Source organism: Antechinus flavipes, chromosome 2, assembly GCF_016432865.1.
Source record: "Antechinus flavipes isolate AdamAnt ecotype Samford, QLD, Australia chromosome 2, AdamAnt_v2, whole genome shotgun sequence".
In the NCBI taxonomy this organism is placed as follows: domain Eukaryota; kingdom Metazoa; phylum Chordata; class Mammalia; order Dasyuromorphia; family Dasyuridae; genus Antechinus; species Antechinus flavipes.
The window spans coordinates 528,613,700-528,640,732 of record NC_067399.1 but is presented as its reverse complement, the minus strand read 5'-3'; the positions used below and the strand labels follow the sequence as shown (position 1 = coordinate 528,640,732).

Here is a 27,033-nt window from a genome sequence, read left to right as displayed (position 1 = left end):
GCCCCAGATATGAGGTATAGTTAGGGTTATTTGGCATTAACAAAGAAGAGATACAAAGATAGAGCTGGGATCCCAAATCCAATAAAATCCACCACTATGCAACTGGGTCTTTGCCAAAACCCTCCAAAGATTGGAAAGCATTCCTAAGGGTTTGTGAAGCAGTAAGGTTGGGGGTCTGAAAGAGAACCGACCGTTTTCTTAAATTGATCTTTAGACTAGTTAAATAAGAGGAGAAAGAAGTGGGTGGGGGGAGGAGGACAGACATCAATCAAGCGACATTATCTCCATTGGTTGTCCACAGGAAACAAGTAGAGGGAAGCCTTCTGTCAATTTCCACTACAAACATTCAAGTTTCCAAAGTAGAAGATTAGTAGATCTATTTGAATATACAAACAGCTGGATGGAGGCCTACAAGTTCTGTCAGAATGTGGTTGGCTTCCCGAAATGACACATCGTGTTCTGCCTTCTCTCAGTCTGCAACCTCATCAGTGTTCAGGAAGAGAACGCTCCGGGAGACTGCGCGGGGGGAGCCGATACTTTCAGGGCCTCCTTCACATCCTCACGCCTCCTCCTCCCTCCCCACCCTCTATCCCCCCCAAAATGGAGGAACCGAGGACAACGAGCCTCAAGAAGCAGGCCAGATGAAAAGCTTTCCGCGCTCAAAAGAGATTTCCCCAAATATGTGTTTGGAAAGAATTTGGAATCGTCTAAGAAACTTGAGAACACAGCTCACTCCTGTGCAGAACGGACTCGAACTATATTATAGAACTCGCCCTCCAAACATCCAGTTCTGCCCGCTCTTATCCCACAGACTTGAGACCCATCCAGAGGCGCTCATTGGACAGCCCTCCAACCAATGAGAAGTCACATTCCGAACGAAGCCTCAAAGGCGCCTGCGCCAATTCAACTTGGACTATGACCGTTACCAAGGCTACGCTTTGTAAACAAGAGAGCGGGAAGGACGCCGCTCCGCGAAGGAGTAGAATCGGTGTTCTCTGCTCTTTTTTGGGTCTCGGTCGCTGTAGGACGCAACAAGTTCAGGCAGGAGTGCGGTACTTTTCATTAGCCAGCATGGTAAGTGGGACCCGGGGTTCGAAACGTGAAGCGCCCTAGTTTGAAACTAGCTCCATGTCTGCTCCCTGGGATCCCTCAGGTCCTCCCTCCCCTCCCCTTCCCGCGCCCCATCCAACCCTCCATCAGACCCTGTGACCCCGGAATCTGGAAATCTCGTTTATATCTAACACCATCCAGGAAGTTTGAAGATTTGTCCCCTCACCATTCAGGTGGTTAGCTAGCTTATGGAACCACAGTCTTCCAGGTCTTTTGTTCTTTGCCACTCTGGGCGGGAAAGACACTCAAAATAAATAAAATCTCAGCCTTGGAAGGCTGGCTTTGGTGGTACTTGCCCGGGGTGCCAGAGAACTGAATCCAGGAAGAAAAAGAAAAGCATCATCCTCATTTCTTTGCAAACACTTGTCACGGTCAACTCTTAAAGTTATTGATAATCATTGCATGTTTTTCACCTTCTACTTTTTCTTCTATCCTCCAGCTCATTCTCTTCCTTCTTTTCTCTCCTCCCACCTTCCCTTGTTGTACTTTTTTCTTACATTCCATTTAAAATGATGGGAAACAACATGATAGCACTTGTAACAGGATTTTATATAATGATAATAATAATAGCTGACACAGCACTTTAAGATTTGCAAAGTTGTTTTTTTAAAATAGACATCTTTGATCTCACAGTTTGGGTTTGATAATTGGACTTTTTTTGGAAGAAATAAGGAAGCATAAATGATGTTATTTTTCATTTTAGGCTACCTCAGAAAAACGAAAGCTGGGTGTTGCAGAAAAACATCAAAAAACAGTAAATGAAAGCTCCGCTAAAAAAGTACAAGTGGACGAGCAAGTAAAGGAGGGGGAACAAGTCAGAGTTCAGAGGGTAATGATGGCTAATGATGAATGGATTGCACGAAGAAGAATCCTACGATTACTACAGGATGAACAATTTGAATTAGATATGGAAGAGGCTATTCAAAAAGTAAGTTTCTCAGATTACATTTCCTTTACTTTTCTACTGAGAGAAGCAATTAATATAACTAATGTGATTAAGTTTATTGAATATGAAACAAGATAATAACAGTAATAATAATTCAAACTTACATAGGGTTTTTTTTTTACATAGGGTTTTAAGGTTTACAAAATGCTCTCCTCAAATGATCTTATGATTATTTAATGGAATGCTTTAATTTTTTATTTTAACTTCATTTTCCATAGTATATTATTTTACTTTCATTTATCTCTACAGATAAAAACTTATGATTTCTTTTTTAAAAAGATTTGCTTCAAGCTTTAGCGTATTGAAATAAGAAATTGAGTATTATAAAATCTTAATACAAAGATCTGTGATCTCGTTTCTGTGGGTCCATTGATTATTAAAGACCAATAGAAAAACCTCCAGTAGTACTTTGGGGATAAGACTTTGGCAAGAACTGCACTGGATGAAAAGATTTTAGATTATTATAGAATATACTCGTTTATGCAATCAAAAATCCATTGAAAGACTGAGGGGTGTGTGTGTGTGTGTGTGTCTGTCTGTCTGTGTGTGTGCGTCAGTGTCTGTGTGTGTGTATGTGTGTAGATCTGTGTTAGGCACCTGGCATGTAAAAATGAAGTTTTATCCTTCTAGGGACAGAATTTACTACTATGGTGACTGCACCGTGTACACAAAAAAATAGTGCAAAGTGTGATACAGACAAAGGAGCGATCCAAACAAAATGCTCTGAAAATCTGAGGAGAAAGAGAACATGTTAAGACCAGAAAAGGCTTTACAGAGAACATAGTAGCCGAGTTGAGTATTAAAGAAAGAATCTCTGCATAGAGAATAATCTCCATGAATGCACAGAGGTGGGATGTTGAATTTTGAGTTTGAAGAGTAACTACAAGTCCAAATTGGATAGATCAAAGTGTATCTAAGTATCTTGTCTGAATTTAATTTCTGTATGGCTAGAAACACTAGTTCATTCTCTTTGTGAAAGAGACATATATTCTCTTCTCATTTCTGTGGTTCAGAGACATTACCTTTCCTGCTGTGCTAACAAGAGTATTTAATTAGTTTACTTTATTAAACATCCACCTTGTGCAAAGCATTCCATAATGTAGCTTTTAGGGAATTACCAAAAATAGAAGTTACTGTAGCACTTGTGTTTGAAGAGTTTTAGTCTTATTCAATTGAACAAGGTTCAAGACACTGTACTATGATATGAAAAACAAAAAGGAAATACTCTGCCCTCAAGGAGAACATTACATTCTACTGAAATTGTATAAGAAAAATTAATAAACTGACTATTAATACAGTTTCCTTTTCTTTGGAAATGTAGTATTTTATTTCTCTAATTACATGTAAATATAGTTTTCAACATTTTTTAAAATAAGATTTTTAGTTTCAAATTTTTCTCCTTCTTTCTCCCCCTGACTCAAGATAGCAAGCAATCTGATATAGGTTATCCATGTACAATCATGGAAACATATGAAATATAATTTTACATTTATGGAGAAGGAAATCTAAAGATATTTTCTTTGGGCAGACAGAAGAAAATAAAAGGATGAAGGCAATGCAGTTGGAACAAGAACAAAAATTGGCTACAGAGCTGGCAAAATTAAAGAATGAAAGTCTAAAGGATGAAAAAATGAGGCAACAAATAAGAGAAAACAGGTATCTTTGTTTCTTTCATTTATAAATCATGTATAAAATTTTATTTTGTATATTTCAACACTTAATATTAATTTGTAACATAACTGTTTTTATCAGAATCTTCTATAGAATTATAATTTAAACCATTACATGTTGCAAATATTTATAAGCATTATAACACTCATTTCAAGAAAAGAGGAAATGTTTTAAACAATTATTTTTAGATGAATTTTATTCTGGTAGAAAACACTTTTTTAACATTTCACATGAAATAAGTATATTTCATCATTTTTTTTCCTTAATGAAACTTGAAAATTATAAAATTACACAGAGTAGTAGAAATACTTTAAGACAATTCCAAGGACCTCATGATGAAAAATGTTATCCATCTCCAGAGAAAGAACTGATGAAGTCTGAATATAGCTCAAAATACATTATCTCTTCTTTGTGTGGAGGCAGGTTTGGGTTTTCTTTCACAATATAATAGGAAAATATGTTTTGCATGAATGCACATGTATAACCTATATCAAATTGCTTACCATCTCAGGGAGAATGAGAAAGAATTTGGAACTCATTTAAAATGAATATTAAAAATTGTTTTTCCTTTAAATTAGAAAAAAATTAGCTATTATTAAAGCTGGAAAAGAAGAAAAAAAAATACCATGGTTAGCCCAGGTAATCAAAAAACTCAACTGGGATATTCTTCTCTTGCAATTCTGTAATTAAGCTAATGTCCAGGATATATCACAGACTTAAAATGGAACATGTTCTTATCACAGTATTCATTCAGCCCAATCTCTAATACCTTCTTCAGAAACAGAACAAGAAGTCCATAGTGTTTAAATAAGGCAATTCTCAGAAATTCACTTGTTGGAACATATTTTGGCATACATTTTTTTTCATTGAGCTAATATTTACTGAGAGTCTTATACATAAAAGACACTGTAAAAAGCTGTGGAGTGAATATACAAAGATTTACAAAACATAGTTCCTGTATTCCAGGAATTTAGAATGTTATAGGAAAAAAAAAACCACAGGGGGTTTATTAAACATCCAACTTTGATATAAAAAGAACTACATTTATGTCATACATAATACTGAACAGGCCTAAAAAAGGAACAGGTCACTTTAGATAAGCAATCAGGGAAGGCTTTGTAGAAAAAAGAGAAATAGTCTTTTAAGTAAGGTTTGTTTCCATGCTAGCCCACGAAAACCTCCTTTATTGTATTTGAAATACTATTTGCAATGTAAAAAATATAGTAGTAGAAAACAGTAATGTTGCAGACATGGTACTTCATCTACATCATGGGTTAAAATGGGTTTTTTAGTAGAAAAAGGCACTCACTTTTCCCCCCCAACCATGCTCACTGTATTTTTAACCTCTATTCTCATTGCTCCAGCCCCAAGAACATCTTGGAAAGATAAGGGGACACTTCTGTTTTGAGAATATATCTTTTCCTACCATGACTCAAGCACATTTGTATTTATGGGATGTTCTGAAGTTCAGAATAATTTTGAAAATATAGTGAAAATTGAGAAGTTGGACTTGATTATTTTTAAGGTTCCTTCCAATTCAAAATAAATTCTAAATAATCTTCTCATAGAACAGATTTGACCATGAGGCCTAATCAAAAAACATGATTCCCACTTTATCTCTAAGTGAAAATACATAATTCTCAACCTAGCATTTAGGGCCTTCCATAATTTGGCTTAAAGTTTTACCTTATACTGATCATCTTCATGAGCTCTTCATCTAGCCAAATTAAACTATTAGCTGTTTCCCAAACTCTCTTACCTTTATACACTCCAACATTATCTTCTTTGACTGGGATATACTTCTTCCTTATCTTGGCTACTTAAAACCCTTGGCTTCCTTAAAAATTAATTTTCTTCCTTCACCGTGAAGTGAGCCTTCCTGGATCTTCCCCACCTAGTGCTTTCTCTCCTCTTCCAATTACCTTGTATTATACATGTGCTATATTCCAATGGAAAGTAAACTCTTTCAAGGTGGAGAATATTTTTCTATTGTATCCCTATTACTTAGCATAGTGACTTGAACATAGTATGTGCTTAATATACTGTTATGGTGATATTAATTCTGTAATACTGCAGTTTTTAGAATAACTCAGAAATGCTGCAGTTTCTTTGGTCATCAAAATAAATCTAATATTTCATGTGATATTTTAACTGAGGCAGAAAAGTAGATCAGCACACAAAAATATTTTAAAGAGTAAGTATAGAAATAAAGTATTTTCTGATTAACTGCTTAGTCCTCAAGCATTTTGGTTAAGATTTTATTAAACTTATATTGTAATGTATTGTTTGTATTTATACATACTTTTTATATAATTCATTAAATTTATATAAATCATATTTCTATTTAATCACATTCTTTAGTAAATAGTATTTTAAAAAATGGTTTTTATAAAAATCTTTTTGAAATTTTATAAAAAAATAAGGAAAAAATTTAAAATATAATTCAAATTTTGTGTTTAATATGTTATATATGCTAAATCAAAGAGATTCTTGAGGTTTTTTTTTAAAGAAAACAAATTATCTAATGTCTGTTATTGATTAAATCAAATTTTTTAAAACAGTTTTGAACTTCGAGAATTGGAGAAAAAATTGAAAGCAGCGTACATGAATAAAGAAAGGGCTGCACAGATTGCTGAAAAAAAGGCCATGGACTATGAGAGAATGGTAATACTTTTTTCTTAAGATATGTAATTTTATTATATATGGAGAAATCTAAAAAAAACTGAACCTAAAGTCTTAATATTTTTTTGCCAATACATTTAGTTTCATTTCTTTACAAAATATTTAAACTATCTAAATGTAATTTGTCAAAATTCCTAAGCCATCAAGATAACCATAAAAATAAAACAATAGAGATAAGAGTTAGCCAAAAAATAGTTTGTTTTTTTTGTATGTGTGTGTGTGTGTGTGTGCATGAATGTGTGAGCACATGTCCACATGATGTTATGTGTACATACACACTCAGTACTCAAACCCATCTGTGATCTTATTGATGTGGATATTTCTTCCAGTTTTGCAAATTGCAATCCATCAATATCTGCCCAGTAAATTCACTAGGGGGAATCAATTGAACACAGTAAAAGGCTTATTTATTTGTTTTGATTTGAGAATGCTAGGGAAATAAATAAATGGATTGTCTATTGGTCATTTCTTGTCCTTGTGCTCCACATGATCAGCCTATCTTCCTTTTTTTTTTTTTTTTTGATAAAATATTTCTTTAAATGACCTTATTTACATTAATTTTTCTTAGTTCCTTATTTATTAGGTCTTATAGTCTTGTGCTCATCATATACTTCTGTATTGCCCTTTGAGTGATTTTTTAATTCTTTAGAGACTAGTGTTCCATGACTTAGACATACAGCAACATTGGTATATATAGATATTAAAAAGATGGACCCTTCTTTCCAAGAGAAGTTTGGAGTATTTAAAGAGCTTTTTGGGTTTTTAAGGGCATTCCACCTTGTACTCCTTGTCCTGCTCGTCTTTGCCCAACTTATTATCCATTTATATTGTATTCCAAGACTTAATGCTGATGGAGTTCAAGAAATTGTCCATCTAACTCCATGTTATCATCTGAACAGGAGGCATATATACATGTGAATGCATGTAAGTATGTATGTATGTATGACACCTTTCAACTATCCTTGTAATTGTTGAAGTTCATTATAATGGGTTTTTACTCAGTAAATATCTTCTTAAATTCTTGTGACATTGAAGAAATAATTAATTGCTATATATATATATATAATATATATATATATATATATATATATATATATATATAAAAACATTTTAGGTACTAAGGACAGTGCAAAGTTTATTAAATAAGAGGATCTCATTCTACTCTTGACGTCATGATTATAGGGAGAATGAGGCATCTAATGTTAAAAGGGTGAAGAAAACATAGATAGCAATTTTCCTTGCCCATAGAGCATTCCTATAGGAGACTTCTAAACAGCTGAGCAAATGATGACTGATTCTTCCAATGTTTCTTTTCTGTTCTTCCCTTCCTGTTCTGTCTTGTCCCATTGTGGTATTATTGGATCAAAGAATACGCACAATTCAGTTTTTTGTTTGGTTTTTTCCCAGACATAGCTCCAAATTGCTTTATAAAATGGCTAGATTAATTCACAATTCCACCAAAAGTGCATTAGCCTGTTTGTCCTCCCAAAGCCTCTCCAAAAATGATCACTTTCCGCTTTTTAAAAATATTGTTTTTTCTAATCTAATGGGTATGAAATAGAATTTCAATATTGTTTAAATTTTCATTTCTCTTAATATTAGTAATTTAGATAATTTTTTTCATATGGGTTTTGATATCTTTTTTCCTTTGATAATTTGCTTTTCTTAGTCATTTAGTTATCAAAGGAATGACTCTTGTTCTTATAACATTTGATCAGTTCCTTATATAGCTTAGATATCAGATCTTTAATAGAGAAATTTGCTGCAAAGATTTTTTCCAAGTTAAATTTTTTCCTTCTCATTTTAATTAAATTGACCTTATTTGTGTAGAAACTTTTCAACATTAGATGATAAAAATTATATATTTTATCTTAAGTGAGCCTTTTTATTTTTTTTTAGGTCATAAGCTCTTTACCTATCCAGAGTTGTTTATCTCTTAACTTGTTACTCTCACTTTCTTCATGATGTGAATTTTTATATCTAGATCACATATTCCTTTTTTAGCTTATTACTGGTTTAAAGTTATCTTTGACTGAAAAATTGTTTTACTCAATCTTTTTGTGGATTATCTCAAAGAAAGTGAAAAATAATATTCTTTAATTGGTATTGAGATAACATCGGTTCTTTCTTTGATGGCAGGTAGAAGGTTTCATCATGAGTCATTTGGAATTATTTTAGCTTATTCATTGTACAATACTGCTATTACTATATACTGTATTTTCCTGTTCTGCTCCTTACTTTGCATTAGTTCATGTAAGTCTTTCCAGGTTTTTCTGAAAAAATCTTGTCTGTCATTTCTTATAGCATGATATTATTCCATTATATAACTCTAGTATATGTGTGGAATATGTGTGGAAAGTGGAAACTATGTACCACAGCTTGTTCAGCCTTTCCTCAAGTGATGGGCATCCCTTGATTTCCAGTTCTTAGCCACCAGAAAAAGAGATGCTATTAATATTTTTGTACAAATAGATTCTCTCCCTACCTCCCAATATTAAAAAAAATCTTTTTGAGATGGTGATTTAGCAGTGGTGTATATATATATATATATATATATATATATATATATATATGGTTTCTAATAATTTCCTTTCTTTTTTCTTCATTTGTTGTAATTCTTCCTTTTCATTCTTATGGTTTCTAATAATTTCCTTTCTTTTTTCTTCATTTGTTGTAATTCTTCCTTTTCATTCTTATGGTTTCTAATAATTTCCTTTCTTTTTTCTTCATTTGTTGTAATTCTTCCTTTTCATTCTTGATCCTAGAAGAAGTCTGGAGGGCATAGGAAGGGAAAGAATAGATTTTGAAATTATAAGGATATGAAACAGAAGACAAAGATGTGATCAGTGAGGAAGCTCAGAGTTCAAGATCACTGACCTTTTAAGTTCTGAATTCATTATTAAAGCAATACTTTCTCTACAGGAAAAAAGGTTTTTTGCTTTTACTTTCAAAATTCAAACTTTACTTTAGAAACAGAGGTTTATTTTCCCTTGAGCTTTTTGAGATTTCTTATATACTAGTAAAGTTGTGAGTAGCCTTTGTATTTCTAGCCTTGGACAAGGTAGAAAGATTACTTTTTTTTAAAGAGGGAAGAAATTTCATTTATGAATATTTAGATAGTCTTTAGAGGCCAAATTACTAGCTGTACATATACTTTTATTTTTTGTATTTGCAAAAGTTTCTTTATATCTTATTTTCATTTATTTATTTATTGCAAGGCTATTGGGGTTAAGTGACAGCTAATAAGTGTTAAGTGTCAGAGGTTACTTTGAGAATTTCTCCCCCTAAATCAAATTCAGTTTTTTATTTAGTGAATCCTAATGAAGTTGAATGCAAACAACCAAAAAGATTCCCATTAAAAAAATCCTTAGTGAGAAAAAAGAAACTTTTAGTAAGAATGGATTAAATGTAATCTCCCTTTAACAAAGATATATAAAAGGAAATTGTAGCAATTACCAAGAAAACATCCTCCCTTTCTTGATGCAATTTTATCTTAAAGGGACTCCAGGGAAAGTCAGACAACTTCTAAAAGTATCATTTAATCTTACGACATTGTTATACTCACCTAAAGGTAAAATGCAATTTAGTTTGCCTATAACTGAGAAAATATGACTTTAGTGTTTACTGAAATGCTGAAAACCAATTACTAGCTTAACTTACTTAATTGATTGCTATTCTGCTGGGAGTGTGAACTCCCAATCCTTTAGATTTAAAAGAATAAAAATTAAAAGGGCTAAACTTTGCTAAATTTATATTAAATGTGTTGGAATTTCTTAAAAATTGGGGAGAAGGGCAGCTAGGTGGTGCTGGGAGGTCCTGAAGTCAGGAGGACCTGAGTTCAAATCCAACCTCAGACACTTAACACTTCCTAGCTGTGTGACCCTGAGCAAGTCACTTAACCTCAATTGCCTCACCCCCCAAAAAAAAAAAAAAATGGGGAGGAAAAGGGATGATTCTCATGAAATCCTTTATTTTATTTCCTATAGTGGAAGAACCTTGACTTTCTAGTTTTGGAAAGTGGGAAATATTGTATCTAATTTGTTAGCCACTGAACTCCCTTTCCATACTGTCATTTTCTGGCTATGAAGATCAGAATATCTTAGAAAAAGCTCTTAGGCATACAATGGCCAATAGGGCCTGGGATCATTTATCTTTTAGGAAAATTTTGGAAGTGATTTGCCACAAATGACATTACCAATCTATGAATTAGCCAGGACCAATCAACCTTAGTAAAACATGAGTAGGGAGAGAGATTGTGCTCATTAGTTTCCGCTCCTAACGGAAAGGGCCTGGAAGGAAAGTCTCTGATTCCACCTCTTATAAGTCTTAAAATTAGAACTTTCTCTAATAATTCTTCCTAGTCTCCCTTTGGAGAGGACTAATTCAGGTGCAGTTTGGCTTTAATTCAGTCACTGGCTCTCTTCTTACGTCTGAAGTGTACTAGGGTTCCGATTAGCTCATTCTTCTGGGAAATCCTGGTGAGTCTGAGATTGGAGGGGGTTCTTGGGAGAGTTATAGGAGCATTCATAAAACTGAACTATGCTCAGTAGCCCTTGGGGAGGTGTTGTAATCTTCCATGCCCAGAGAATTTGTGAAATGTGAAACCCCTTTAGAAGCTTCCATATACATTTGAGTCCCATATAAGATCATACTTAGCAAGACCACAGAGATGGAATTCTTTTTATCTAAGCAAATCAAGTCTAATGGAAAAAATCCCATGTGGCAAAGGAAGATCAGCATAAATCTCTTAGAAAAGACAGAGAAGGGAGGAGAAAGGAGCTTAGATACCCCTCAGGCTTTTCTTCTGCTCTGGTTGGTCCTATCCTTTGCCTAGGCTGGACAATGATACTGGCCATCACAGTGAGCGCCTGGTAGCTCTCAATCCTATTCTTTCTGCTCTCTGTCCTCCACCTGCGCCCTGTAGATATGTAGATACACTGCAAGTATTTCATATCTTGATCAAATTTAATGTGGGTCTTATCTCCATTTTCTTCGATGCCAAAAAGGAAAACCTGTAATTCCCAAGATGCCCAATTTTCATTCAAAACAAGCATTTACTAAGCATTTACTATGTGCTAAGCACTAGAGATACACAAAAAAAGTAAAAATAGTGCTACACTCCATGTACTAATACTTGCATTCTAATTATTTCCTTGATCTGAGATTGAGTTTTTTCTCTCTCCTATAATCGAATTCAATTTCTGTTTGTTTTAATGGATCCTAAGGGAGGTGAATTTGAACACTCCAACCCAACTTATTCCTTCAGGAATTAAATGTGGAATCTTTTAAAAGTTCTGCCTACTCCTTGATAACAAAGACAGGTATATATAACCTTGAATGATTCCAGCATGATCCTTATATACGAAGATATTTACAGTCCTTTTGAGTCTAGATTATAACCTAAAATCACTAGCTGTAAATAGTTACATTCATACTATTTAACTTATAATGTAAAAAAAAAGACCTACTGCACAAAGGTCTTTAATTTTTCTTCTTGAGAAATGTGATTCTGGGCTGATAAAAGAAGACATCATGAAAACAGCTGCTATATTTTTTGTATATACAGTTCCTTTTCCTTTTTCTTTCATTTCTTTGGGATTACAGACTTAATAATGGCAAAGGTGTAAAGGCATCTTGAAAAAAACTAAAAAGCTCTCTTTAGACTTTTCCTGCAAAATCTTTTTTCTGATTTTATTGATAATAAGAACGATTTTGAATAGTTTTGTTTTTCTCTATGTTGTTTCCCTAGTACTGAATTCTTCTTTCATTCTTGGTATATATGCAACTTGATCATAGTGAACCACATTTTCATGATAAAAATATCACAATGTATATTTTCCTTTCTTTATCTGTAAAGATAAAAATACTTCATTCTAGAGAGTTAAAATTTTAAAACATGATATATTTTAACATGATTATTCCTTATGTTGTGTTTAAAGTAGAAAGCAACATAAAATAACACATTTTTTCCATGATAGAAACGTGAGTCTGAAATAGCCAAATGTATGAAGGAAGAACAAGAGAGATATACAAAAGAAAAGAATGATATGCAAGCTAGACGTCATAAGGAGAAAATCCAGTACCATCGGGACTTAGAGCAACAGCTTGAATATCAAGAGAAGAAGAAGCAAGAAGCTTATGAAGAATTATTACGAGAGAAATTCATGGTCGATGAAATTGTTAGAAAAATCTATGAAGAAGACAGAATGTGAGTTTAACTAACCTTGTGCAAAATCCTGTATGTTTGTGATTGGCTCAAGATTTATCTGTTTTTATTGTATAATTGAGTTACTTCCTAAATTATCACCTCCTCAATTTTGAGTCACTCATAATTTTTTTGACAAGTAACCTTACTCTAGAGTTCAGGCAAGAAGGAATGGTTCTTTGTATTTTATGAAATGAGTATGACATGTCATGAGTAGATTTTGGAGGACAAATGTATGAAACATTTTACCAACATCAAAATATTGACCTCATACATTATGCTTAGATAAATTACACATGTGGAGATATTTGAGAAATCAAAGATCTTTTCCATTTCACTATTAAAAGTTAGAGAAACTTTTTTAAAACATTATTTTGTATTTAGCAATCATTTATCACTTGAAATATAAACCTTTTGGGTATATACTCTAGGGAAAGACAGCAACAATTAGAAAAAATTGCTACAACTCATAAATACAGAGAAGAGTTTAAAAAAGAACAAGCTCTGTGGAGGATGAGGAAGCGTGAAGAAATAGAGGAAGAGAATAGGAAAATCTTAGAGTTTGCCTGTGCGCAGCAGCGGAGAGAAGAAGAGCGGATGGCTCAAGTGCAAAAACTTCAAGAAAAAAAGCAGCAGTACAAGAATTTGGTATTTATATACTTGGCTTTAACAATTAGAAAATTTCTTTAAAATGTGTGTTGAGTCTTAAAATAATGGTTTTAAAATTCTCTTTCATAGGTTGCCCAGCACTTGGAGAAAATACATCAGCAGCAAGATGATATGGAACAAGTGAGACTAGATTTATATAAGCTGGAACAAGCCGAGTTAGATAAAAAGAAAGTGAAGGTAAGTGTTGGAAATTGACAAATGAACAATACAAAATATAATGTTTTCTCAAAGTTTTGGTTATTGTTCAGTCTTTTCAATTGCATCCAGCTTTTTGTGACTCCATTTGGAGTTTTCTTGGCAAAGATAGTGGAGTGATTCTCCAGGTACTTTTACAGATGAGGGAACCAAGGAAAACATAGTTAAGTGCTTGCCCAGCTTCATACAGCTAGATCTGAACTCAGAAAAATGAGTGTCCTTGATTTCAGGCCCAGCACTCCAGAATAAAAATAGTTAAATTGCATCATTATTAAGTGTTCTTTTATCATGAATCGGGATATACTACATAAATGGTCTATTGAACATTTCACTCACTTGATCAAATAGCACTCACAAGAGAGGTAGAAGTATGGGAAAAGGAGTTAGCAGAATTCCTACAAACCTGTGCCCCACAAATTGAGAACGTGCCGGAATTGAGCTTTAAACAAGCTAGAGGGCTGCTAATCTAAAGGGTGGTCAGGTAGATAAATGGAAAGAGAAGCATTATCCATAGTTTTTCACACAGTTTAAGTTAGAGATTCTGAACCAAAAAAATACAATTAGTTTAAGGAGAGTACCCCAAATAAAGTAATGAATAGCTCACTTAGAACTAGTAATGAAAATAGGAAAAAACCTAAAACAACTACATATCTTCTTCATGTAAGATATGGGCTCTACTTGAAAGAAAAAGAAAACCCAGTATGTGGTTAATGAATAATTTTCTGTTTCAACAATCTGAAGAAAAACACGAAGAGATCAGGAAAAAAAGCATTTGAAGAAGAATAAGAAAATGAACATTTATCTAGCACCTGCTAGGTGCCAGGCAGGCTCTTAGCACTGTTTATTTGTTTGACTTTAACCCAACGTGGTGAGGTGCTAGTATTATCTCCATGTTACAGGAGAACAAATTAAGTAACTTGCCCAGGACTTTACAAGTGGTGAGTATAGGATTCAAATTTGAATCTGGGTCTTTTTGATTCTGAGACCAGAACCTGAGACTTCATTACCTAGCTGCCACAGGAACAGAGTCAGAGTCCTTGAGGATAGGAAATCACCTAGTGGCCTGCTTGACTTATGTTATGTTGCCTTCATCTACCTAGTGAGTAATAGCAGAAAACTGAGAACAGAGGCGTTTTGAAAAGAGAGTCCTTAAAAGAAATTTTGGTAAATTGTATATATTTGATCAATTGGTGATTCAACAAAGATTTTTTTTTTATGATTTAGTATTATTGAGAAGGAACTTTGCAATTAGCTTGTCTAGTCATCTCATTTCACACATGAGAAAATTGTGAATAGTTTAAGTTCAGAATCACAAAATGATTGAATAGCAGAATTGAGGAATAAATGTGGGTCTTTTGATTCCCATGTTTTTCCCGCTACTGCAGGTTTGTAATGCAGTGTAATACTATACTGTTCAGAAATGTTTAATTAGTCGAGAAGCAGTATATCCCTGGAATATGTTATCCAAGAGTAGGTTGTAATCCGTCACCTAACCCACAGACCTGTGACTGAGTCCATAGCTAAATTTCTTAAGCAAAGTTGTTTTAAGTAGAGTTAAGTGACTGAGAGTTCCATCTTGTGGTAAGAATGGATAAGTGCTCTGATCTCAGTCCAAAACCAGGAAGAGCGAGCTATATAACTTTGATAAGAATTTCACAGTTTGAGACTAGCCAGGAAAAATTAGTTAGAACTTCATTGTTAGAACATTAAAAAAAAAAAAAAAAAAACTAATGGGAAAGCACAGATAACTTCTTTTCCAATCTGTCTCAACTTTATCCACATAATATTCTCTGTGCCTTTTGCAATTACCATAATCCTATTCATGAACATACATACACACAGTGACATGGACAGGAGTGTAGGCTTCAGTATTGCACCAGTGTTATCTTAAAGGTAAAAGAAATTCATGTCCTTGTTCTAGATTCTGCCTTTTGCTTTCTTTTGTTCAATGTAGAATTTGAGAATCCTAATTTTAATAGGAAATTCCTAATCATTTATTTGCAAAGATATACAGAGAGCTGCATTTTTAGTAACTTCATATTGGAGGAACTGCGCTGCCCCAGGCATTCCTAAAAAAGCATATTAAATCTTTTGCTTTATATGCTCTTCCAATAGTAATAGTAAAAATTTATATTTATATGATAAAGTGTTACATTAACCCTGTGAAATAGGTAGTGCTAGTGACATTTTCTTCACTCTACAAATAAGGAAATGGAGACTTAGAGATTGTGAGTTTCCTCTTTATCCAAGAATAGTGTCTTTCCTGAGCTCCAGTGTGGTAATGTTACCTCCTTCCTGGAAGTGGACGTTTTGAACTGGATGTCCCATAGACATCTTGAGTTGAGCATGTCCATGAGGCAGCTCATCTGCGGCAGCAAACTATCAGTGGCAGCCTCTGCCCTCGCTGAGTTCTCACCTTCCCTCCCTTTAGGTAGCCGCTGGCTGCTCTTCTGTATCTCCCCAACACTTCCTGCCTCAGTCTTCCTCCCCTTATTTCTGAATCGAAAGTATCGCTTTCTATTGAGTCTTTCCCCTCCATCCTTCCTCCTTGCAGCTCTCTGCCTCCTCCTCCTTCCACCCAGGAGCACCACTGGCTCCCTTCTACTTCCAGGATCCAATATAAATTATGGTCGGGGATGCAGAGCTCTTCACAATGTAACTTGTTCTTACTCTTCCAGACTCGTTTTACTCTGTGGTCCAGCTGTGCTGGCCTCCTTGTAATGCATGCAAGTTGTCTCCCTCATTAGAATTGCTCTTTGAGAATAAGAACTATTTGATTTTTATCTGTGTTTTAGTGCGTAGTGTAGTTCTTGGCACTTCATAAGTCCACAATAAATGATTTTTGATTGATTTTTTTGCCCAAAGACACAGAGAAAATGAATTGTGAAGCCAGAACTCAAACAGGTGGGCTTGCACTTTTCCCACTCTTGGGGCAGTCATCACACCTCCATGAAACTATATGGAAACTGGAAAAAACCCAGTTCTCATTTTATCTGAAATCTTTTTATTTTTAATTAAGAGACAATCTGTTATCAGAACATAAAGTTACACATCTAAGATTAAGTATTGGAGAATGGCACTTTTCTTTTTATTTATTTTTCTTTTTTATATTTTATTTTATTTTATAATAACTTTATATTGACAGAATCCATGCCAGGGTAATTTTTTTTTACAACACTATCCCTTGGCATTCGCTTCTGTTCTGATTATTCCCTTCCTTCCCTCCACCCCCTCCCCTAGATGGGAAGCAGTCCTATATATGTTAGATATGTTGCAGTATATCCTATATACAATATATGTTTGCCAAACTGAACAGTTCTCTTGTTGCACAGGGAGAATTGGATTCAGAAGGTAAAAATAACATGGGAAGAAAAACAAAAATGCAGATAGTTCACATTCATTTCCCAGTGTTCTTTCTTTGGATGTAGCTGCTTCTGTCCATCATTTATCAATTGAAACTGAATTAGATCTTCTCTTTGTCAAAGAAATCCACTTCCATCAGAATACATCCTCATACAATATCGTTGTTGAAGTATATAATGATCTCCTGGTTCTGCTCATTTCACTTAGCATCAGTTCATGTAAGTCTCTCCAAGCCTCTCTCTATTCATCCTGCTGGTCATTCCTTACAGAATAATAATATTCCATAACATTCACATACCACAATTTACCCAGCCATTCTCCAATTGATGGGCATCCATTCAATTTCCAGTTTCTAGCCACTACAAACAGGGCTGGCACAAACATTTTGGCACATACAGGTCCCTTTCCCTTCTTTAGTATTTCTTTGGGATATAAGCCCAGAAGTAACATTGCTGGATCAAAGGGTATGCACAGTTTGATAATTTTTTGGGCATAATTCCAGATTGTTCTCCAGAATGGTTGGATTCGTTCATAACTCCACCAACGATGCATCAGTGTCCCAGTTTTCCCACATCCTCTCCAACATTCATCATTATTTTTTCTTGTCATCTTAGCCAACCTGACAGGTGTGTAGTGATATCTCAGAGTTGTCTTAATTTGCATTTCTCTGATCAATAATGATCTGGAACACTCTTTCATATGAGTGGTAATAGTTTCAATTTCATCCTCTGAAAATTGTCTGTTCATATCCTTTGACCATTTATCAATTGGAGAATGGCTTGATTTCTTATAAATTTGAGTCAGTTCCCTATATATTTTGGAAATGAGGCCTTTATCAGAACCTTTAACTGTGAAGATGTTTTCCCAGTGTATTGCTTCCCTTCTAATCTTGTTTGCATTAGTTTTGTTTGTATAAAGGCTTTTTAATTTGATATAATCAAAATTTTCTATTTTGTGATCAGTAATGGTCTCTAGTTCATCTTTGGTCACAAATTTCTTTCTCCTCCACAAGTCTGAGAGATAAACTATCCTATGTTCCTCTAATTTATTTATAATCTCGTTCTTTATGCCTAGGTCATGTACCCATTTTGATCTTATCTTGGTATATGGTGTTAAGTGTAGGTCCATGCCTAATTTCTGTCATACTAATTTCCAGTTATCCCAGCAGTTTTTATCAAATAATGAATTCTTATCTCAAAAATTAGGATCTTTGGGTTTGTCAAATACTAGATTGTTATAGTTGACTATTCTGTCTTGTGAACCTAACCTTTTCCACTGATCAACTAATTTATTTCTTAGCCAATACCAAATGGTTTTGGTGACTGCTGCTTTATAATATAATTTTAGATCAGGTACAGCTAGGCCACCTTCATTTGATTTTTTTTTTCATTAATTCCCTTAAGATTCTCAACTTTTTAGAGAATGGCATTTTTCAATCCAAAATGCTAGATTATTTCCACTGTAAATTCCACAAAGATTTATTGAACAACTTCCCAGAAGTTTCCAGTATCCAAAAAATTAGATAGACTATGAACACTGGTTACTTACAGTTTAAATGGACAGAGTAAATAATCATACATGAAACCGTTAAATAATAGAACAAAGCAATATATGCATAAATCCCCAAATCACTGACATAAATTATTTCAGAAGAGAGGAAGATCATTAGTATGGGCTAGAATTTTAGGGAAAAGAGTCATAGATTGCATTCGAAAGAGTTCTGGAAGGATGAGCAGCATCCTGTTAGGTGAAAAGGAGTGGAAAGAACATTACTGGCAGCAGAAAACAACTTGTGAGAAGATGTTGAGGTAGGAATTTAACTTACCATATTTGACTATTAACAAGACTCTTGTGGCTAGAGCAAAGTCTGAAGTAGAGCGCTAGCCTTGGAGTTGGAGGATCTGAGTTCAAAACCAGCCTCAGATACTGTATTATCCTGATCAACCTGCTTAGCCTCTTTGTGGCTCATCTGTATAATGGGAAGAATAACATCTGACTCCTGAGTGATTGTAAACATGGAAGGACAAATATGTAAAGTGTTTTGTAAACTTTAGTGTCATCTAAATGCTAGCTATTATTATTATTATTAGCAAGAGGCTCATGTTCAATTATATTGGGGAAAAAAGGTTCGATAAAATAGGAGGTTCTTGAAGTTTGTATGAAATCAATGTAGTTTTTATGTTAGTTGTCTAGAAGTTTACCCTTCATAACCTTAGGACAAAGAAATAAAATTAGAACTTTTGAAAAAATACTAAGGAAATTAAAAAAATATTTGTGTCCCCTCAGATAGGCCTGATATGCTGCATTAAAAGATACTATGTAGTGAACAGCCATGTATTTTTCCCCCAGAGTGCTTGATTTCAGCTTGCTATTACTTATTGAGCTGAAAACTTCCATTTACAAGTTAAATTTTTTTTTAAGTTGTGGAATTAAGCTTTTAATGTTATTCTTATTGTGTTCTTTTAGGAAGAATTCGAAAACAAACTCAAAAAGCGTGAAGAGCTTCAAAGAAACTTTGCAGAACAAATGGCTTTCAAAGAATTGGTTCTTCAGGCTACTAGGGACGAAGAAGAACACTTCAGACAAAACATGTTGGCTAAATTTGCTGAGGATGATCGAATTGAATTAATGAATGCTCAGAAGCAGAGACTAAAGCAGCATGAACACAGGAAGGCTGTAGAAAAACTTATTCAAGAACATCACGAACAGTTCCTTGCTGAGAAAGTAAGCATTCTGCTCTTTGTGATTTCAGTGTTTTGTCATCAATATTGAATAAGGGAAAAGAAGATCATTTCCATTTCACTTATGATACATTTAGATGATAAAACAGATTAAGAGAAAAAGAAAAAATTATCTTAAATAACAAAATAGGCTACTGCCATTTCATATAATAGTTATATTATTAATTCACTCAACCCACACTGCTGTCTTTTTAGTTCAACCTTTCCTAACCTGTATCTTTGGTTGTGAAGGTTCATATGGTACCCAGGGAAATGGGAGGATTGTTAGATAGGTAGTTAGAAAACTCCTAAACTTTCCTCAAAATTGCTCAACTTTACATCTATTTTCTTTTAATCTATGTTGAGAGCACTCTACCAACCTTTGTAGTCCCAATTCAGTTAAAGAAGAAATGAAAAGAAAAAAATTCACAGTATTTTAAAAGTAACATTGGTATGGGTTTAGGAAAAAGAATACCTTTTTAAAAGAACATGTAGAATACGCATCTTAAGGTTGTAGATTACCCTTAGCCCTTGAAATACTAAACCGATGGTAGTAAACTACAGTAAGCTCTCACGAGGCTACATGAGTGAACAGACAAATAGCAATATGAGCTTAAATGGAGAGAAGTGGGTACGACTGGGGATGTTGCAGAAAGGATTCTGAGTGAGTTATCCTTGGGACTATTGCCATTAAAGTTCCCTCTAGTCTTAAAAATCTTTTATTAAATAGTACCAAAAACTTTTGTATACTACCAAAAAAAGAAAAAGGATCTGAAATTTCTCCAAGAAAGGGAGACAGGAATTATTACAGCTTTTAACGTAAGGATCATCTTACTGTTCTACTGTAGTCAAAAAGGCCGAGTGAACACATTGCCTTTTCATTATTGCAGACTTACTTGTTGAACATAATCTCATTCTAGAACTTTGGGCCCCAATTTTTCTTGTGGAAATGGGCTCATAAAGGCAGGTGGCCTCCATAGAGAATGTTGCCCACTTGTCTGATGCCTTTGTGCTGCTGCTGCTTTAACCGATATTTGCATGTGGTCACACTAGATTAGTTTTGCTGAACTGATTGCCTTTTTCTTTGAATTCTTTGTTAAAAAGGACAGTTTAGTGGGACAGGGAGGGAGAAGGAGAGATTCGGAAGTGGAGATATAAAACAAAACATATAAATGTTTAAAAAATTTATCCCAGAAGGCAGCTAAACAGTGCAATGGATAGAACATCAGCCCTGAAGTCAGGAGGATCTGAGTTCAAATGTGACCTCAGACACAATTCCTAGCTATGTGACCCTGGGCAAGTCACTCAACCCCAATTGCCTCAGCAAAAAATAAAATTAAAAATAAAAATAAAAAAAAACTACCTCAAATTATCCTGTCATGGGTTCTATCAATAAAAAGTTATTAAAAAAAAAAAAAAAACTACCCCAGAGGGCAGCTAGATAGTATGGTGGCTAAAGCACCAGCTTGGGAGCTGCAAAGTCTGAATTGAAATTTGGCCTCAGGTAGTTGACACTAGCTAAATGACCCTGGACAAGTCATACAACCCCGAATGCACTGAAAAAAAAATTATCTCATAGAAAATAATAAAAACTGGTTGTGTTTCCAGGAACGTGAACTTGAAGAAATAAGGTTAAATCAAGAAAGAGAAGGATATGTCAATGCAATTGTTGAAGAAGAACGACAAAAACTTCTCAGAGACCATGCTACAAATCTACTGGGCTATCTTCCCAAAGTAAGTGAAATTTGCTTAAATATTAAATGAGAGTGTCATTTTGGAGGCAGAGTGGTAGAGGAAAAAGAACGCTGATCTGGGAGCCATGGCAGAAGCCAGCATGGAATCAGGCCCTCAGTTTACTCATTTCTTAAATGAGAGCATCACAGCCTCTCAAATCATTTCTAGCTCTCAATTACATGATTACATTCATGCTTCTCCTTAACAGATTGCATCTCTACTGAACCCACACTTGAGGCCCACATTATAATTCTGTTTGTGCCAAAGAATTGGGTTATATGTCCTTCTGGTACTTGTAATAATAAGCACCTAGACTGACTATGTAATAGATCAGTCTTACAGGGGAAAAAAGATGAGCTCTAGGGGCAGCTAGGTGGTGAGTGGATGGAGCACCAGCCCTGAAGTCAGGAGGACCTGAGTTCAAATGTGGCCTCAGACACTTAACACTTTCCTAGTTGTATGACCCTGGGCAAGGTAACCCCAATTGCCTCAGGGGAAAAAAATGATGAGCTCTAGTGAGTGATGTTATACCAGGGACCAACATAACTTTATTTTTTAAAAATTCTTTGATCAGATACTTTTTGTGTGTATGGGTATAGATGTGTATATGTTGTGACTATAAAGCAGTGAAATGGATTTTCATAAAGCACACATAAAACCAGATATATTACAACATGTAACAAGTACATAAAAATTACTTTTCAAAAACTAAAATTTGTCACATCAGTTTTAAAGATTATTTAGCAAATGTTTATAGGTTATATATAGTATGCTCAGGGATACAGAAATATAAAACATGGCCTTTGCTTTTAAAGATGATTAGCAGTTTTAATTGAGAAGAAAGTGATTAAAGTACATTAAACAATTACCTTACATTATAACTAAGTATATGATTAAGTGATAAATTATATGAAAATGAGAGTTTAAAAAATTGGTGATGACTGTATTAATTTAATTCAATTATTCTTACTGTTCACAGACTACTATGCTAGGTTTCAGGGATAATACAGAGTTTAAATACGTTGGTTCTTGTTGTCCTGGAACTTAAAGGCTAGCTTAGAACATACACTGTAATATCTAATAAGTGCTTTAAAAGGGTACAGATGGAGAATGCTATGTGAGCCCCAGGGGGGAAAAATCATTACTCACCAGGGGATTAAAGATTTCCTTTATGAAATGGCATATGAGTTGAGCTTTTAAAAGATTGATAGGAATTCAGCAGGCTGAGGTGGGGGGGGTTGAGTGGGTATTCTAAACATAGGCAATGGCATAAATAAAGACATAAAGGCAGAAAAATGCATTTTGGCTCGAGAAGTCTTTCAAGATTAAATTGAAAGATAAGCACATTTATTAAGCTCAGGAGTGCTATGACCAGATTTATCGACATTGGAGACTGGATGTGGTAGAGTTATTAAAATGGATTGGAATGGAGCAGGGAAAGGTTATTGAATACTCAAGTTTAATGATTAGTATGAAGTTGTCTACCAGAAGAGTGGTTGTGGGAATGGAGAGAAGGATTTGGATGTGAGAGAGTCTAGAAAATGGCCCCCTTTTTACCTCAGTCGCTTCTTTTTTTCTTCCTTTTTTTTTTTTCTTCACCCAGCTGGTTTATTTTTATTTTTATCTTTTTTTTTCTCAGTAATATTTTATTTTTCCAAATACATGTAAAGATAGTTTTCAGCATTCATTTTTATAAGACAAATGTAAGACATTTGTAAGACAAATGTAAGGGCCATATTTGTTTCCCTTTCTCCTTTCCCTCCCAGTTCCCTACACTGATCTAGGTTAAATATGTTCTGCTTCCTGTTCGAAGGAACTGGCATTATCTTGAATAAGGAATCCCCAAATGAGCTCAAGAGGAGTCAAACAGAAGGGAAATACCAACAAGATTTAGAATTCAAAAAAGAGATTAGGGCTTGGAAATACGGGTTTGGGAGTCATCTCTGGAGAGTTTGTGATGGACATCAAGGGAGGAACTGAGTTCTCTAAATAGGAGAGAGAACAGAAGGCTACGAAGGGACACTGGGGAACAAAAACATGGAAGGAGTGAGAATGGTCAGAGGGCCAAGAAATGGATCAATGGTGTCACAGGAAAGGGGGCAGTGAGATTGAGCAGAAGAGAAGGGAAGAGTGATCTTTGGAATCAAAGGCTAGATCACAGGCCAGGAGCAGGCCAGGGGAAAAGGTCATTCATTGCATTTGGTCCTAGTGAGCATTAAAAGGATTCTTTTCTGCAGATTGTGCGTGTGGAAGTTGGTTTACAAAGGACTGAGGGGCTGGGAGATGAAGGGGCAGTGGGCAAATTACTTTTCCAAGACATTAATTATGAAGGGGCAGAAGAGAGATATAGGGGATCTAGAATGAGGGAAGAAAGTTTAAGGGAAATGTTTGTTTTGTGTGTGTGTTTTTTTTTTTTTTTTAGGATTAGGGAGACCTGAGCAATTTTTTTTTTTAAAGCAGATGGAAAAGGAACTGGGGAAGAGATTAAAGTGGAGAGAGAGAGAGAAAGAAAGAGAGAGCAGCCTCGCTAGCTAGAATGGCCTGGGGGAGGGGACTGGGAGAATCAGAAGCACTGGAGAAGGGCATTAGGCTTAGTTATTCCCTGGAAAAGAAGCAGAGAATAGGGTGGGGAAAAGGGATGGAGAGAACTTCTTAGGATGGACTTTATCTTCTCAGTCAAATTGGAGGCAGGTGGCTGCAGTATAGGGGAGACAGCCGGGCTTTGAAAAAGGTTTGAACAGTTTTTTTGGGGGGAGGGGAATGAAAGGAGAAATTTATGAGTAGAATAAAAGTCTTGTCCATACACCATAAGTTTATATTAGATTTTTTGTTATTCATTAATTTTTCATTCGCTTCTGACTCTATGATCCCATTTGGGATTTTATTGGTAAAGATGTCAGAATGATTTGCCACTTCTCCAACTCATTTTACACAAGAGAAAACTTTAGGCAAATAGGGTTTAAGTGACTGGCCCAGGGTCCCACAGCTAGCAAATGTCTGAGGCCAGATTTGAACTCAAAAAGATTGTCTTCTCAACTTCAGTCCTGACACACTCCCCACTGTGCCATCTTGTTGCCCTGCACCTTCTAGCTTCATTTTGCAGCTGCTCAGCACCTAGAAATGGCAGTTGATGCCTTAGACAGCGAAGGTTACCCTGAGTTAAGAATTAATGAGCAGTTGAAAAATGGTGGGGAGGTGTGAAAAGATTGAGGACTTTGTTTTGTTTTTCTGAGGCAGTTGGAGTTAGGTGACTTTCCCAGCCAGGAAGTATTAAGTTTTTGACATCATATTTGAACTCAGGTCCTCCTGACTTCAGGGCTGGTGCTCTATCCAATTCTTAAAGATGATGCCTTTTCTGCATCACAGTCACTTTCGAGCCACTCTCCCCCATGGCCTCATCCTCTACAACCAGAGAAAACAATAGCCAAGTGGGTAAAGACTGGAGTTAAACTCTAGTCACTATCAGGGAGAGGGGAATGAACCAGAAGAGTCAGGAGGCCTTCCAGGGCAGTTGGAGAAGGGCCCGAGCGTGTGGATGGAGAGGAAGGTTTGGAACCTCAGGATCTTGGAGGGAATACCGCACACTTGTGGGAGGTGAGGAGACCCAGTGTGACTCTGTGTGATGGACTGCTGGAAGAGTTGTGAGTGCTGGGGGCAGAAGGGGAAACAGCAAGGCCAGGGAGTACGAGGGTTTATAAGAGAACAAGAGAGAGAGGAGCAGAGCTGTTAAATGGGCTCCCTGGGTTTTCGGGGACCACGAGCATGTGATGGCTCTTCCTGGCTCCATAGGCCAGAGTGGCTTCTAAGAGAGAGGGTTGTGAATTTTGTTGAAGGGAGGTGCCAGGAGCCATTAGAAGCCATCTACAAATGGTTCAGAGGGCCTTACACAGACCAGCCCCTGATGCGGGTGTGGTTTTTTGTTTTGTTTTTAAAGTATTTTCCAAAGGCAAAGTAGGATGGGTTTGGAAGAGTGTCCAGTAAGGTGGAGATGGATGTGGGGAGAAGTAAAGCTCATCAGAATAAGTGACATGAGGTCTGAAGGACGCTAACTTTAAAACTATGAAAATGTTTACTGGGATTGGAGAAGCAATTCCATGCCATGAATGGTATAGGGGAGAGGGATTACTCAAGTCAACAGGCAGTAGAGAAACTTGTGGAATAAAAAATTTGTCCCTCCCCAATCCTTTATGAAAACTGAGGTGTCTTGGATACCAAAATGGAGGCATCAGTCTCCTTAGCCCCAATTCTTTACCTTTCCTAGAATCCTATCAATGCCCTTAAGTAGTATCTTCTATGATTGTTCAAATAGCTAAAAGAAAGAGAACCAAAATCTTTGAAGTTTTCAAGCTTCTAATTGCCCTCCCTGGCCTCTTGTCAACACAGCATTTAGATGTGGTAGGAGAGAGAGTGGGGGAAAAGGCCTGGAGAAGGGAGGAAAGCCATTTCTTGATTTGATTAATTCCATCCGTTTTCCTGAATAGATTGGGTTGATGTTGGGCATTCTTTGGACAAGTCGTTTAACTTGCCTCTTTGGACCTTAGTTTACTTCATCTATGAAATGAAGGGTGGGAGCTAAGTGTTATCTGGGATTTCCAGTTCTGAAAGTCAGTTTTTGTCTGCCCTGTGCTCTTCTTGGCAAAAGGTATTCATAAATCTGTATAGTTTGTAAGATATCCTTGTGTCCAAAAATAACCTAAAGTGTTTTCCTTTCAGGGAGTAATTAGACATGAGCAAGATGTTGATATGCTTGGTGAAGCATTTAGGAAAGCTTATCTGAAAGATGATACACCATTAGGAGACAGCTAATGTCATCAAGAGTTGGATCACTCTGTGTCACCACTAGATGTCAGCCTGACTACTACGTCAGTTTTGACAATCATTATTTTGGTAAGAATCCTTCAAACAATTGGATTTTTTTTTTTAAACTATTATGGTATCTGACAATTCCTGTACATCTATCTGTAAGAGTTTGCAATTTGTCTTCTTTGCCAATAAATTATTGAAAAAAGGATTATATGGAACATCTCATTTTACTCTTGGCTTTTTATTTAATAATTAGCAAAATGCTTGCAAACAACACATTTTTTAAAAAATTCACAAGTGATTTCCAATGAAGAATAAATGATATAAATTAAGATATGGTCATATTCATGAGGAGAGGGAATATATGTAAACCAAAAAATACATTTACAAAATGCTTTTGTTTTCTTACCAGTCTTCTATTCAAAATAAAATTAAAATTATCATGTGATTTAAGTACTTTCTAGCAATTCAGTAGAAAGTTTTTCATAGAATATTTACTAATAATTATATGTAAAATCATATTAGTTAAAGTTTTAATGTTTTCCTGTTAAAACATTTCAGCAAAGTATCAGGTTGCCATCTTGCTTATATGTATTTGATTATTATGTTGCTATACAAAGGAACCTTATCTGATGCCCCATCTTAGTTGTGAATGTGACCTTATATCTGCAGGTTGCAAACTCTGACTACTCCAGTCTACTAGGAACAAAACAGTGTTTCTCTAGGATGACTTCCTTGAAGACTAGTGCACAATAAGTTAAATAAGGAGGCAGATATACACTCAATATGAGAATAGAAATAGAAATCTGCAGGAAAGTAGAAGGGGAAGAAGATAAAAAAGGTGGAGAGGATAGGCATACTGGGGGAGGAGATAGTCAAAAGCAAAACACTTATGAAGAGGGACAGAATAAAAGGAGAAAGAAAATAGAATAAGT

General features: G+C 35.3%; 1 protein-coding gene across 1 annotated transcript; it reads left to right on the top strand.

Moving 5' to 3' along the window:
* The first annotated feature begins 937 nt into the window (after positions 1–937).
* Positions 938–26,306, top strand: MNS1 (meiosis specific nuclear structural 1). The gene is made up of 10 exons (XM_051980709.1): positions 938–1,074; positions 1,814–2,038; positions 3,585–3,712; positions 6,289–6,391; positions 12,388–12,617; positions 13,046–13,262; positions 13,353–13,460; positions 19,308–19,565; positions 21,170–21,295; positions 26,009–26,306. Exons 1-10 carry the CDS (start codon positions 1,072–1,074, stop codon positions 26,099–26,101), a joined length of 1,491 nt encoding a protein of 496 aa, XP_051836669.1. The 5' UTR covers positions 938–1,071; the 3' UTR covers positions 26,102–26,306.
* The last annotated feature ends 727 nt before the right edge of the window (positions 26,307–27,033 follow it).